A 16,730-nucleotide genomic window follows, 5' to 3' on the forward strand; every position below is an offset into this window, starting at 1 on the left:
GGATTTAACAGAACTGAAACCACATTTCATGAAAACCTTCCTGAATCATAAAGCTTCTCAAATAGATTTTAACATTAAAATGTCACCGCTTAGACCCTGTAGCATAGTATGTGAGCAATGCTTTTAAAAACATTTACCTCTATGGAATGTGTCACAGTGCTGATTATAAAAATTTGTCCACCACATGCAGCCCAAATGGTCTCCTCCATCACAAGCAGACTTCTAACAGGCAGAACCCCCAATTTAACTATCTTCTGAGGTTCTGTGTTCCACGTCCCATCTTCAACAAAAAAGAAGAAGAAAGGTTATACACAAAATGGTAATCTTTGTTTTAAAACAGTTTTGAAAACACTATCTCTCAAGCCTACTGCTGAATGTCTGCAAGTTGCCACTTCAAGCTACACTATGATTTATGTATGTTTAATTTTAGCTTCCAGGGTTAAGTTTGTAAGGGTAATACAACATTAAGGAGAAAATACAAAACCAAACACTCATAAATTTGTTCAGTTAACAAATAGATCTGGATTAATTGATCAACAAGGCAACCCACATTGCTGTTGATACAACTGCTTTCCTTTCCAGAGGAAATAGAGTCAGAAAGCCATGGCTGATATAATTTTCTCCAACTCAGAAGGAGCTCACAACCGAGTTATTTCAAGATGAATCAACTTCCAACTAGGACAGAATCATCTTTCACGTGAAAAGCAGTCAGCAAGATTTTTACTGTAGGTTCGAATGAACTCAGATGACTCTCTAAGAGCACGTTGATGGGATGGACTTCCTGCTACTAGATGCTTCACTTAAGAAGAAAATTTTGTTTAAAAATAAAAGAAAACTTAATTTTGTGCCATATCTTCACTTTTCCTATTTTTTCCCCTAACTATAATCCACAGTGTTTTCTGTGGACTGCATTTAGCAGATCTAAATTACATTATGCATGTGTATGTAGCACGATCAATTATTGAGAGACCTTCTGATAAAAACTGCATGCCGCCACTTACCGCTCTGGTCACTTGCCATCTTTTTGAAACAAGGATTAGCAGATTATTTCTCTCCAAATTTAAGAGCTAGCCACATGGGCTTCTTCGAATAGTTGTAGCCGTGTCTTTTATACATACAATTTGACATACTAAATATGTCAATAATAATTATTTTAATAATTTTACATTAGTTTATTTCCATTGTAAGCACTCATTGAACATGAAGTCTCAAAGATCACATTTCTATCCATTATCCTTTAGTAACAATATAAAAATCTGTTAGAGTATCTGGTTTTACATTGAGATGAAATATCAAAAAGGCCTCATCTCCTCACTTTAAAGCCTTCTTCCTGCATAAGCTGCAGAAAAGCTGCCTACTTTACTGACACCGGTTTTAACTCTGTAACCACTTAAATTTTGATTGATAAGACCAAGGTAAGCACATCTTTAGGCAAGCACTTAAGCACAACTTTTCTTCCTTTCCTCCCCTGATAACAAGTGCATCTTTTGTTATCCGCTTAGGTAAAGGGGTATGAAATTTCCTGCTTCCCAATAACAGCAGCAACAACAATGAGAAGCCTCAGCTCCGGAGTACTTCTCATTGCTTCTGCCATCTGCATGATACAACCTTCACTGAGTCATTCTCAGGATGGGGCTCTCTTCTGAAAGCATCTTTGTAAAAATGACATTTAGTTACAGGCCATCAAAATCGCTTTCATGATTTTAGTTTGCAAGTGAGAAGACTGTTTCCAGTTATTAGCCTGCAAACTCTCCCAGTAATGTCAAAGTCACTCCCTGTTCTTGGTGACTCATAGGTACCATCAATAATAAAGAAACTTCTGGAAAGTTTTCATTTGTGAGCAACCACATTATTCTCAAATTAAATTCTTAAATGGAGGCTGCCCCTATCCTACAAATGCTTTAACCACCGCAGGGCAGAACCGCACGCGTGTGTGTATCCTGACTTTCATTGCCCAAGTTAGGCCAACTGCAGAAGTTGCAACAGCATCCAGTACGTAGCATACTCGTGTTTCCTTTTTAGGAATAAACCCAGCATTAATTCTAGCATGTACTTACTGTCTCTTTGAAGGATAGAGACTGTGGATTTGGGCGAAGGGCAGATATGCTGAGCAAGAAGCTATCTTTTTTCTGTAGTTATGTTTTCACACTGAACACCAAATTAATGTACAGACAAAACCATTCATGGAACTCAACAGCTCTTTCTCTTAAATACGTTCAAGCGATACATGAATCTACAGGTAAAGCACAGCTGATACTGAAGTGACAGGTAAATAGGGATTTGCAGAATCTCAACTGTGGATTCAGATTTAAAATTTGTTTAAATTTCACTTCAAGCATCTAAGTTTCTTTGGTGTTTTTTTTTTTTAATCTGGATCTTCATGCCCTCAACTTCCATGCAACTCAGATGGCTAAGCATTAAGCCGTATGATTAATTTTGAGCAAATCTTATTTAAAATTATTATCTAGCGTTTGTAATAGTTTTGAATGAAAAGGAAAATCACTACTGATGTCAGATGGATGTCAACTGCAAAACAGTAATTCTGAAACAACTTACTGCAAAGTAAGAAGGTGAGTTCAATATTACCAATGTTATGAATACTACCAGTTATATGAATATTTGATTCAACAAACATGCATATCAAAACTCAGTTGTCACAAAAACATTTTCTGTTGGTGCTGTTAGCACAGCACTTAACAATCCAGTTATCTTTAAGAGTTCAGTGGGATTGCACACATAAAAAAGGTGAGATAGAGAGCTGATGTCTTTCACATTACCATGACTTCACGGAAAGAAACTGCGATCCCACTTGATATATCAGCCCAGGACAAATCCAAAGCTGTCACTCTACCCAGATACCCTACCCATGTGATAAGGCTATTCTGTAGTACTTTTTTATTTCTTCCTGCAAACATTGCTGTCTTCCAGACCAGACAGCAGCTGCAGCAAATGAGGGGAAAAAAAGGGCAGGGGGAGACTCTCTAGCCTGGTAATTAGGGCAGTATTTAAATGATGGGTCAGCTGTGTTCTGGTCCCTGCCTTGGTGAACGCTTAGTTAATTATACAAAGTAGAATGGCACCGGGAGAAGAAATTAAGAACTGTCAGTGTCTCTCCTCTTCTTTTGTGGCAGCCAGGGAAATCTCTTGAGAGTTGGAAGCATGGGTACAAATCCTCTCATGCAAGGCAAGGGATTAAGCCTGGTAATCCCACATACTTCTGTCAAGGCTTTAACCACAGGCTGCTGGCTAAAAGCAAGATCACGACTTCATTTTGCTGACCAAGAATTTTATCGCCTGTAGCGAAAATTACTTAGCAAGTCTGTGTGTAGTTCACAAGTTGTTTCAAGACTCTTAAAAATCACACTTTTAAGAAAACATAATATTATCTCTGCCTCTTTCTCCAGATCTCAGCAGACCCTGTTCAATACCTGCCTGCGCAGACTTCATGCGTGACATTGGCTATTTCACTTTATCTGCCTGGTCCAAAGTTCATTGCTGCTAAAATCTAAGTGAAAAGAAGTATTATCTCTATTCTACGTGTGTAAACACCTGCAGATTCAAGGCATACTTATGTAAGCAGGTCCAAGAACTGGCACTATCCAAGTATTTAAAATTAGGTGCAGCACTTGCAAAAGATAAGAAACAGTTTTGTTTGATGTTATAAATCCTTGGTTAGTTACTGATTTAATAAATTGATTTTTTCCTAAGAAAAAAGAAAAGAAGCAAGAAACAGGAGCCGAGATACAACTTTTGCCAACAAAATCTCAAGGCATACAATAGGACGAAGCCAGTGGAAGGAGCCCAGCAAACTATTTTCTGAAAGGCAGGAATTGAGCAAAAGAAAAATAAGCAATGGAGATGTATATAACACAGTTCCTGGAGACCTGGCTGGAAAATACCTACAGGAGTACCCACAGAAGTGTGGCTTGTCTTAAAATTCCGTTCAGTCGATGCCTTGTTTCTGTTCTCTAAATAAGCACTGTTTTCGTTTTAGGAAGATTTTATGGTCATCTTTGTATCTAGAACGCTGAAAAGCCACAGACAAAGTCGTCTTCTATCTATAAGCTAAGCATATAGATACTGAATGAGATGCAATATGCAGTACATATATCCTGTAACCAGAGGCTATGTATGTGGAAAAATCAGTTACCTGCACTCTCAGCAAATACAAGATGGAAGCCTGACACCTGTGGAAATGGGAAAGAAACAGCGGGAGAAGACAGGCGTTTTCCTTCTGGTTTGTGAGAAATATCCATGTAAGTATTAACAACACATAAAGATTACTGTATTTGCAAGTTGTAGTTCACTTGGATTGTAAACTGACCACATCAAAGCAGGCAGCGACTCTTACTATAGATCCACCAAATGCCTAGCACAGAAGACCTGACGGTCTCTGTAACTTTACTGTAATAGAATACAGGCATCTATAGGAATTGCAGGTACAGCTATTTGCAGGAATGAGTCAAGTCTACAAAATCTGAGAACAGAGTCAAATATAAAAACAAATCTAGGGGCTTCCAGAAATAAGATGTCATAACTTCTGATATCTGCATATTAGATGAATATTTAAAACATGAGAACACAGTTTTTCAGCACTATTGTATCTATTCCATAATAGATCTGTGCTATGCCACTATTTGTAATACCCTCTGTAAGTTATATTTCTCCAATAGCTACGTGCCATAATTTATACCCCAATGTTGATCAGTATCTTGCAATCCTTGTATCAGGCTGTTTAGCCGCATCAAAGTAAGGCATCTTATGCTCATAAAATATTTCTAAGACTTTAATGCATAAGGACACTATTTCTATTAGTGCATTTCGTTATTAGTCTCATAATTTTTATGAATTTTAGAAAATCAGTTATCCTTCTATTCAAATTTAAACAGACAGGAAAAGTTTAAAAACAATGCTCATTTTATAGGACAGAATGTTGGCTATTTTATCTTTCTGTGATTTGTTTCCATAAAACCCAGTGAAAGAAAGTAATATTATTTTACTATAATTTATAAAAACAAGTTTTGTCTTATTATTTGACTTACAAATAATTTAGTAATATTTAGTATTTTTAATAATTATAATTCATTGAAGCTCTCAAGTCATCATATGAGATAACCTCATAAAACATAGTTTATCTCCTCAGAAAGTCTTTTTAAGGTTTGTAGTAGTTTTCCCTCCCTTTACGCTTTCAGTCGAGCTGAACCGAACATGCTTTTTTGTTGGTAGCTTCCTCTCTTGCTTAGCAGCACTATTGATGATTTCAACTGAGCTGCCAACGCAGCCCTGGGAACAGCGGTTGCTGGTTAATTTGTGCACTGGAGCACAAACATTTTTTCCATCACATGATACATAAACCAGCACTGTTGAAGAATAAGATGGTAGCTACAGAAGTAAAAAGTTTAGCACATTTCTTATCACTTGGAAATAAGCTGAGAGACTCAGGTCTGCTCTTCTAAACAAGGCGTAACTAGGAATGTCCTGTGCTATACATGCATATAGTCATTTTTTTCCCATGCAACAAATTCTTCATGCTAAATAGCTGACAGAGCTCTACCTACAATTATAGTTAGTCCCAGCATGAGATATGCAAATAAGACTGATAACAATGTCAACATTTCTGGTAACAAGTATTAGGTGACACTGCTAACAGTGATAACACAGTCAGGACAACAGTATTTATTTCTTTTTCAGTATCACTGCTCTAGTCCTCTCCCTAACACCTTAATACCACTCCTTACTTTTCACAGCAATACCTCTCACCACATCTACTTTAAGTGAGGAAGAACTTCTGTACTTCGAGGGTGGCCGAGCACTGGCACAGGCTGCCCAGCGAGGTTGTGGGGTCTTCTTCTCTGAAGACATTCAAAACTTGCCTCGGCACGTTCCTGTAGGTGACCCTGCTTTGGCAGGGGGGGTTGGACTGGATGATCTCCAGAGGTCCCCTCCAAGCCCAACCAGTCTGGGATTCTGTGACCTGGCAACCGCATGACAGAACCGCACTCTTCAGACATGCCGGAGCAGTGCATGGATCCACCCAAGCTCAGAAGTTTGACATCAGTGCTTTAGGTTCCACATATTCCTCCTTTCCTGCATTTGTCAAAGTACACAATTATCTTGCTAAATTGATCAAGGTATCTTGCTAATGAAGTGACCTGCTACCCCTTCACTGTTGTAACTGTTTCCCCTTACTCTTACATTTCCTTTCAGTTTTGGTTCTTTTCCTTGATACTAATCCTCTGAAAATGATCACCAATTAGTGTCACGAGGCCTCTTTGGACAGGTAAGTTATCAAAACTCTTGACCAACTTCAGAGCTGCATAAGTTTTTACCACTGAACTCTATCTGAAGAATGCAAACTTCTGTTCTGTGCATGGCCAGAATTGCCTCAGCTGTTGTTCTCATTTCGTATTCAATTGTAATCCTCAAGGCTGAGCTTTTCTTCCTTTCGTAAACCTCAGGGCCAGAACCTAGCAGCGTACACCTATAGGAACAGGCTCCGCAAAAACCGACTAGAAAATACAGCATGCAAGAGGCTTCCTCTTATGGGTGTGCGGGCTCAGTTCTCCCTGGTAAAAGAAGATTCACATCAGTTTCCTCAGGTTTCCAGAGGAGACCTCTAGCCACCCAGGCAGGGGGAGTGGCAATAGCAGCATTTCCAATCCCTTCCACTTGATAAAGCTGAGCCACTCTTGAAATTATTTTATCAAATGATTATTTAATACATAGAGATCTGTTCAGCTGAGAGCCTAGTGCCTTAGCCAGTAGGATACTACATGAGAAATTACATGTCCTATTTCACCTGTCCTATCTTAAAAAAAAAAAGGCATGATTTATCCTCAGCTTAAGAAACCCATCATAGGTGCGAGCTCTGCACTGTGAATCACAAGTGACACTTCTCTAGCTCAGGGGCACCTGGAAGTAGGGGGACATTAAGAAATGCCTTGTTTCAATTTCTTACTGGTTTGTTTGGACATTTCTCTACTCACAGAGTCACAGAATAGCTGAGGTTGGAAGGGAGCTCTGGAGCCCATCTGGTCCAAGCCCCCTGCTCAAGTAGAGTCACCTACAGCCAGTTGCCCAGGACCACGTCCAGATGGCTTTTGAGTACCTCCAAGGAAGGAGACTTCATAACCTCCCTGGGCAACCTGTGCCAGTGCTTGGCCACGCTCACAGTAACAAAGCATTTCCTGATGTTCAGAGGGAACCTCCTGGGTTTCAGTCTGTGCCCATTGCCTCTGGTCCTGTCACTGGGCACCACTGACAAGAGCCTGGCTCCATCCTCTTTGCACCCTCCCTTCAGGTGTTTATAGACACAGAAATGTCTATAGTCCCAGCTCTCTCAGCCTTTCCTCACAGGAGAGATGCTCCTGTCCCCTCATCATCTTCATGGCCCTTCACTGGACTCTTCAGTATATCCGTGTGTGTCTCATACTGAGGAGCCCAGAAACCGGACCCAACACTCCAAGCATGGCCTCACCAGTGCTGAGCCGAGGGGAAGGATCACCGAGCATGCCCGGCACTGTGAATTTAATTCTAGGCGTGAGTGTGCAAGGGCTCGCTGTGGGTGCTGTACACCCAAGTGAGAGGTTATACGTACCCATCATGCCAAAAAGATAGCCACTACAATCAAAGCAGCATGTCTTTTTTGTGCATCTGTTCTCTCCTCTGAACCAAACTCTTTCAGAAACTACTAATATATTAATTCTTCTACTCTTTGCCACAATTATTCTGAGCTTTTATTTTCTTTTTCCTGTTTCTCTCCATACTCTTTACAGGATTTTATGGAAAGGAAATGTATATCAATGTCTAGAAGAAAGGAAGTAGCTGGAACTGACTACAGTATATCAGCAACAATACACCTATATTATATAAAGATTGTGATTTCCCTTTCCTAAGATACTTTTGTGAATGGAAGTCAAACACGCGCTGACCTTTTTTGCTATTACATCACTCCGAAAACACATCTGCTGGGGCGTCTGCAATCATCACAAAGGGGTTTTGTTATGTTTTTTTAAACAAAGACAATGCAGCGTACTTTTTCCTTAACCTCATCTAGAAGTGTTTTGCCTGGAAATATTCCTAATAACTCAGGCTGAGGCAAACACTAAATACACAATATTTCAAACCGATAACTGTGCAAAAGTTAATAGCACTGTAAACAAGTTTCCAACACACAAAGTGCCAGAAACTTTACAAACTGCATCATTACCATTCCTATATATAACAGCATTTAATGCATTAGCTGTTTCATGGTTCCCCAAATTAGTCTTCTCACTGACATAAAATAAAGGATTATGGAGGATAATTATCAGGGCTCCTATTTTTAGGATTAACATACTAGCTGACCTACATCCTAGTCTTTCTGTGACATTTTCACAGACCACCACGTTAGCTCACGTTTAAGAACTGAGGAGATTTTACAATATCAGCGCCTCATTGACTTTGCTTTGATTTACGTTCAAATACATTCAGGCTTAAGTACTTTTTAACTCATAAGTGAAAATACACAAATACAGAGGTGTGTCAGTTAAACACGACTACCCTCCATACAGGAAGAAATCCACTGTGCACATTCAGCTCTCCCACTAACGTGGCATGTATTCCTCAGTTCACTATAAAGACTTCTTAGTTTCCATTTTAAATTACTTCAAGACAAGACTTTCTGCAGCACTGTCGATCTGACAAAGTTCTCTTGTGAAGAAAGAAGAGAGCGCTTGCTGTTTGAAAACAAGCTGGATATTTACGTGCATTGAGCTATCTGAAAACAGCGGGAGAAATTAGAGCTATTTGGGTACTGAAAACCGAATGACAGAAGTCGTGGGTCTTCGACTACATACATAAAGGCATTGAGCTTCAGTGACTGAACTGATCTCCTACACCTTCTGCCCAGAGAGGAAGACACAAGGATTACAATTCTGTTGGAGACTGCAAGGTGGATTTTCATCCTAGAAGAAAGATTACCCCTTTTCATTCATGGAGTCCTACAACAAGCTGTACAACCACTTTATCTGTGCATCCTATAGCATTTGTCCTTCTCAGGCTTCAAATCAAGATGCCTTGTAATGCAGTGACCATATTTCAGGTTCACTTTTAAATCGCTTCACTTTTAAGATTTTTTCCTTAATCTCCTTTATGCTGATAGACCAAAACCCAAGTTGAGGTGCATGGCTGGAAAGTAACCCCCTCTGTAGAACAGAAGGTGACCCTGACAAATTGCATAAAGCTCTTTGGAGGCTGCATTCCCCCTCCCTCCTGTTTCACCACTTGGATTCCTTTGTTTGGTAAAATAGGTCAGTGCTCATAAAAACACCCCTCCAGGGCTGACCTCCTCACACGACCACAGCAGCCAACTACAAGGAATACGGATGCTAACATGGGAGCAGTTGATTCACACAACTTTCATGAGGCATGGAGAACTGAAACGACACACACAGAGACCAAACTGTAAGGAAAGGGACTACAAGATGAGTCAGAAAAACATGAATGCCTATCTCCCATCTCAGAGCTCCAGCGATCCTGACACAGGCTGCGACAGGCTCTATGAATATCTAGCTGCAGAAAACTGGTGTCTTCAGAGGAAGATAAACAGGGGATGCTATGATTCTGGTCACTACAACATAACCTCCAGCTCATAACGTAATTCAGGCTGGTTAACAGCTCTGCCCCGTCCTTAACATCCTCTGCAGATATGCAGCCCTTGCATCCTTTCTTACCCATACAGCCAAGGATGCCACTTGTGGTTTTGAAGTGGTCTTTTCTGGAAGAAGTTGAGTCATAGCAACTACAGTCTTAAAACAACTTAAATACCCCGATCCCTTTCAGAGAAGACAACAGATGCACTTTACTACCCCACCCAGGTACATACAGAAACTGAAACATCAAAAATGATGTTATGAGACCTCGATCAAGGCCTCACTCCTGTGCCTCCAGAACAAAGAAAAAATTGCTATTCAGTTGTAAAAAAAAAAGGGGACTGAAATCTAATGTCTGGCTTCAGATCAGAGATGACAGCTCAACAGGAAATCCACTGGGTTGAAGATTGTAAAAGGAAATCTCTTTCCCAACACTTTTTTCAGATGCTTTATTGCTTGGAAAAAAAAAAAAATTGTATCCTGTTACCTTTCCCAAACTAAGTCTTTATATGATCTAACACTAGACATATAATTTGTTCCAAGATTCAAGAGACTAAGCTTGGCTCCTCAGTTAGAGACTGGCAGGATTTAGTAGCCAAGGTATAGTGCCGCACAAATGCAACTGCGCTGTTTACAGCGCCCACTTTTTTAGAGAAGTGTGACGACCATCGTTATGCAGCTCACACTAATAAGGGACACCAGATCTCTGCTGGCTCTGCACTTTGCAAGGTTAGGTGTCTCTCTGCTAACAGCTCACTTAAAAACTCAGGTTTCAAACTCTGAGTAAAGCCTCGCTGATTTTGAACTGAATTAACTCTATATGTATGCAGTACCGCAGGGAAGTTAGTGAGATGTACTGGAAGTACACGGACAAGCATCTGAACCAGCTCTGAAGACAACAATTCTGGTTCAGAAGTATTGCCTGGGATTCTCCTTTACTCAAATTATTTTTGCCAATTACTTAGCTGGTTACAAAACACCAACTGTGATGCTAATGGAAAAAGAAGCCCTACTGCGAAATACATGAGCTGCACAAATAGGAAAGTCTTCTCCTATGTGTCCAGTAAAAATGGAGTTGCCATTTCAAATGAGATGCACAGAAAAATCTCTACCATTAGGGAATTTTTGTCTTTCATAAACACCAATACTGGACAGTTGAGTGCAATTAGCATTGTGCTGTGTAAAATACAGTATACTGCCTGTTATCACATAAACTACTGCAGTCTTGTAACACTGTAACACTGAAGACCTTAGGGTTTAAGCTAAGGGACACAAATCAGTTTTCATATGTATTGTATGGTGGAAAGTGGGAACAGTATCAAAGTGTCTACTATCCTTCAAAAAGAGAAAACAAGTCTTTTCAGAAGTATTGAAAAGTGTATAACCTTAGTTCAGCAATTTTACAGAGAATTTTCGGAAAATATAATCATGGAAAATTACTTCTGCCAAAATATACTGACATGTGAGTTCCTCAGGATGTTATCAAATCATATCACTAGATTACCTTCTGCTTTTGTGTAGATTGAGATGTTTCCATTCACCAAGCCAGCAAACAAGTACTGAGACATATATGTTAAGCTCATAACAGTTGATTTTTCAGGAGTGAAGAAGTGCTGAAGTCTAATTTTCTTTGAGCCTTGGCAACTTTTGTAAATAGAAATGCTATAAAAAGATGCAAGAAAAAAAAAAAACAAACAGTGAAACTATGTTTTATTTAGTTCTTATTAGAATATGGATAAAAAGTTTAGAATAAAATATTGGGGGGGGGGGGGGGAGTGTAGATTTTCTCCCTCCATTCATAGGAAGATGAGTATGGAAAGGGGTATCTCAACCCACCAAAATGTCTATGTAAACAATTTGCAATTAATTAACATTGACATATGACAACACTTTTGATATTATCTTGTCTGGAGCAACATTAGTCAACAAAGAGACATAATAAAAATTCTACTCAAAGTCCTTACTATGAGCCTATCCAAAACTTTCTACCAGTTTAAAAAAAAAAAAAAGGATTAAGTATTACTTGGAGAACTAGGGAAAAGAGAAGAAAAGCTCATTACCAGACAGGAATTACACTTAAAAGTCCCACCATTTCTACCGATTATTACCATGGGTATGTTAGGAATATTGGATAGTTACATCTGGAATTAATTGTACTTCACAAGTAAAGATAATCAGTACAATTAGGTGTTGGACTTTCTGGAAACATAGCAGTTTCCTTGGAGAATTTTGTTCTCCTTCACTTATAACCGTTAGAAATACCTTAAAAAAAAAAAATCACATGTAGTTACATAATTATGCCCTCACTAGCTATAACAAGATCTGTTTGCTTGCTGGCCTATAAGTTTAGAAAATATAGCGTTGTTCTCCAATGTAAATCAAGTGATGACTCAGTAAGGTCATCAGTTCAAATGAAGCAAAATAATTCATGTCAATAGTACGCAGCAATATTATTTATTCGCATGACAAATTCTGCACAATATCACAGTGTTAGAAGGTTAATTGGTTCCTCATTAACACTTTTGTCATTCTGATAATTTTCCAATGCCTAAAGGCTATGTTGCAACATTGCAAAAGTACTATTTATGTTTTTGTTATGTTGTAACACTGCAAAGGTAATATTTATGTTTTTGTTACAGCATAACACTGCAAAAGTAATGTTTATGTTTTTGTTATGTTGTAACATTGCAAAAATAATGTTTATGTTTTTCAGACATGATGTATGACGAATTAATCCTCTTTCAACAATATGCAGTATTTTAATTTCAAATACTACAAAGTGTATTTTAAAATGATGTACAGTGGATATTTTTTTCTTGATTTAGGTAGAAAGGATAAATTGAGGTCACTGGGACATCACATGGATACTTTTTAAAAAAGAAAATTTTTTTTTGGAAGTATCTCACACAATTTTGCTATAGAATAGTAAACTTAATGAATAAATCATATACAGGACATTAAAAATGAGAATCACCTTCCTTCTTCCATGCCAAGGCAAATAGTAGGCACATTAGAAGCTTTTGCAAAAACATTTTCAGAGTCGAGAGCCTTATTTTGCTCTTTCAGTTTCTCCTCCTCTGGTATGTAGACCATGCAGAGAATCCGTGATTCCACATTGAAGCACTCAATAACCTTCGGGCTGGAGCTTTGAAATGAGACTATTGCAATCTGGCCCATCTGATTAGTACAACTGCCAATCTGAATTGGAAAGAGGAAAGAAAGGGAAAAAAAAAGACCAAGACTGATATCGGTCTCCAGGAAGATCAGCATTAAGAAGGAGCAACGACTGGAATGTTAATCGAAGAGTGCATCTCAAGTTATATGCGTGAATATGAGTCTCCATGAATTAAGACATAAACAAGAAAATAATTCAGCACAAATACAAGAGATTTCAAAACATTATATGCACAAATTTCCCCCGTATAGTGACAAAAGCAGTTCTTTCTTTTTTGAAAGGAGGAATATTATGGCCTACTCTGATGTCTGACTCATACGTATATACATAATGTAATGCAACTACAGTATGTACCTGTGTAATATATTATTTTCATAACCAGTGTTCTGTTACCTCAGATTCTCTTAAAATACATAATACAGATAAGGCCTGTCCTTCGCACAGTAACAGGTCTACAAATAAATGCTGTGTCCAACAGAAAGAGGGATTCTTAATATAATCCCTTTTGCAAACTTGCTGATACAGTTCTGAATCAGGGAGACAGTGTTCTAAGTTACCTCAGATTCTCTTAAAATACATAAGGCCTGTCCTTCGCACAGTAACAGGTCTACAAATAAATGCTGTGTCCAACAGAAAGAGGGATTCTTAATATAATCCCTTTTGCAAACTTGCTGATACAGTTCTGAATCAGGGAGAAGTCCTAAGTATCACCAATATTGCTAAATCTGTACATTTTACGGCTCTAGGAAGAGTAAAAAGAAAAGTCTGCCCAAGCAGCAGTACGTGTTTTTATATAGTAGCTCTTTATGTTTATATGAAAAGAAAAAACATTGCAAAGAAAAAAAGAAAGAACATTTTGTGGCAGTAGAAAGATTTTATCAGCATATATTTGTGATAACTGTTTACAAATAGTGAAGACAAAAAGAAATTATACAGGTCACCTTGAAAAAAACCACTGACGTAAACTATTTCTAACTTCTACTTCTAATTCTCAGGGTTCCCTGAAAATTTCAGTATTGTAGTAACAAGAAAAGCTGCTGAAATCATTAGCTGGGTTTTTTGGGTTTGTTTGTTTGATTTGGGTTCGTTTGTTTGTTTGTTTTGATTTGTGGTTTTTTTTTCCTAAGTATTGGCTGTCTCACTTTGTCTGCTGGAATATCTGCATATTTGGGGTCATAACAATATGCCAAAATAGTGTTTGTTTTTTTTCCTATGTACAGACTTAAACAGATTATTTATGGCTAAAACATTTTAAAAATATGAAAACAGACAATAGGACAGTGCGAGCTCATATGGGTTTTAGCAGCCCTCATTATAAATTAGCACATAAGTCACTTCTGAATGTGCTCAGCACTTTGGAATTCGTTCTGTGCCGCACTAACAAATCACATGCACACAAGTGACACCCCACAGAGAACAGCGAGATCACATGGACAAAATTACTAGCTATCCTTTATAGAAGTCCATCTTAAAACAAACGAATAAAATAAAAAAAAAAAAGAAAAAAGAAAAAAACAATCCAAAATTCATTTCAGATCCATATGTTGCTGAGAGTCACAAAAAAGCGATGCAGAGAAACAGGAGACAACCCCCATTTTAGCTTTTAGAGATCACACTTACCCAAAGAAAACCATGTTCCATGGCACAGGAATCTGACTCCGTTTCTCCAGAGAGGTACGGTTCAGGATTATAAGCAGCACATTCAATCTTCAAACCAAAGAAACGAAAGCAGTTACCCTATTAAAAAGATATGCCTGTTTCTGCCTAATTTAGTCTGTAATTAACTAAAGCATTTAAGGATATCAAAGAATATCACAAAAGGCAAGAAGTCAGTTTAGTCCATCCAGCTTGCCGTCAGCTGCACGTGTGTTACTCCCGACACATTCCTTACCTACTCTTACAGATATTAAAAGCTGAAGACTACAAATTCTCTAGCTGACCTGTTCAAATGCTTCACGATGTTTATTAAGTTTTTCCAAATACCCAACCTAACATCATCCTTGCTGTAATCGTTAGTCTGTTACTTCTCATCTCAGCCACCAAATACTTTCCTTCTGCAGTGTCCTTTTACGTATAAGGCTGATACATGTCATGACCCTGCCCGAGTCTCCTCTTCATTACGCTAAATTAACATCACCACTTAATTAAATTTAAAATTTTTAATAATTTTTTTTAATTCTTGTTTTTAAAATTCTCAATTATTATTACTTTTCCAACTGGCACCTCTCCAGCAGATATATCAGCTCCATATATTTGAGAGTGCAGAACATTCTCACCTGAACACGCTATTCGAGCAGAGCCGTTAGCAGCACTACATCACGATTACCTCTTCTGAAGCCTGTTTGTACACATCCCATTGATTATTTGCTCTTTGTAATAATGTTACATTCTTAACCAATCCTTAGCTTGCTGGTCTATTAAAAATTACTTTTACAGACCTTCTACTCGACCACCTCAATCTGTACTTGTGAAGCTCTTTATTTCTGCCTGAGCATACTATATGTCTGTCCTACTGACTGTCATCCCTTTTTTTTTTTCTCCCCCCCCAAGTTATTTCTCCAGGTGCTTTACTAATTTTGAATGCTAACATTATCATCCATGATACTCCTACTCCTTCCCAGCTTCATGTCATCATGTTACTGTCAGTAAATTAATAACCATACTCATGATTTTATCATGCAGGCCATTCAAGAAAAATGTGAAAGCCGCATCAGACTCAAGATCTGTATTTAAGTTCATCTCAACTCTGAAAATCATTCAAACACCAAGGTTCTGAAAACAGGCATTTTTATGAGCAGTCATGGATTTCCATTTTCCCTGATTGCCCTAATATCCATAGCAGAGCTCCCTAAACCTTATGTAAACACTTTAATGTATATACAAGCAATTCATAACCATGTAGAGAATAAATAGGTTTCTGATGAGATGTGATGCTACATTTTCAGACAAGATTCCCTATACTCACACTTATGTTCTTGTCTCAGACATCAATGTCACTACGATTATATTGCAGAACTAGAGACAATTTGGTTGCTATTAACTTAGACAACTTCACCATAACCTGGTAACATCACCTCCCAACAGTGAATAATTAAAAAAAAACAAAACAAAACAAAACCCCAGCAAAAACAGGAAACGAGCAAGTGTAAATTAGAGGTTAGAGTTCTAAATTCCCAGTTTACTTAATTTTCAAAAATGCAAAGAATTTCAGAAATCTCCCTGAAGTCAGCAGGCATCACCAGTTGATTAGCAGTAGTAAACAATAATGTTATGTAATTCACTATAAGGCTAAAATTCACTATATTCACTGTAAGCAATTCACTATAAGGATAAAAGATGGAAACCAACAGATGAGACAAAGAAAAAAACAAAAGAAAAACCAAAAAAAGAGCTACCCATGCCTGTCTTAGCATGTTTCATTTAATACATGCTGAAGTTATCTACTTGTAGTGGTGATTTACAGTAGCTGTGATAGCTAAATACATCACTAGCGGAAAAAAAGACAACCTGCATACTGGATATTTCTCGGGCTGCTGGTTACATCTCTCTGTTAGATTGCATCTTAGTCAAAACTGATGTTTTTCCATAGTTAAACCCTGATAGTTTAGCTCTCAATCTTGACAGAAGCCCTTTGCTGGGGTGTAAACTTGCTCTGATGGGAGAAGTTGTTGCAGGCTCCCTACACCACCGGGTAGCCTGAGCAGCACATGGAGATATAACAAGCAGGATCAGCTGAGCAAAGGGTCTCTTCCCCCCCGCCCCAAGCTGTGGCCTGACACCCAAACTGCAGCTGAGGCTGAGAAAACCATCAATAACACTTGAGATCACCTTGTCCAGTAACACCGACGACTTAGGAGCATCAAGTGTGACAGCTGGGTTCACACTCCCATGCAACAGGCTACAGGCTTGGGGACAAGTGGCTG

General features: G+C 38.4%; 1 protein-coding gene across 1 annotated transcript; it reads right to left on the minus strand.

The window, feature by feature from the left end:
• Positions 1-137: 137 nt before the first annotated feature.
• On the minus strand, positions 138-14,514 carry LOC104167167 (rho guanine nucleotide exchange factor 10-like; the record flags this gene model as incomplete). The annotated part of the gene is made up of 4 exons (XM_009707343.1): positions 138-280; positions 11,137-11,294; positions 12,607-12,830; positions 14,428-14,514. Coding segments are annotated over 4 exons (612 nt in total), but the record flags the coding sequence as incomplete, so codon positions are not given.
• Between the last annotated feature and the right edge of the window lie 2,216 nt (positions 14,515-16,730).

The sequence above is a fragment of the Cariama cristata genome, unplaced genomic scaffold (genome assembly GCF_000690535.1).
Source record: "Cariama cristata isolate BGI_N322 unplaced genomic scaffold, ASM69053v1 scaffold1919, whole genome shotgun sequence".
NCBI classification, from domain to species: Eukaryota; Metazoa; Chordata; class Aves; order Cariamiformes; family Cariamidae; genus Cariama; species Cariama cristata.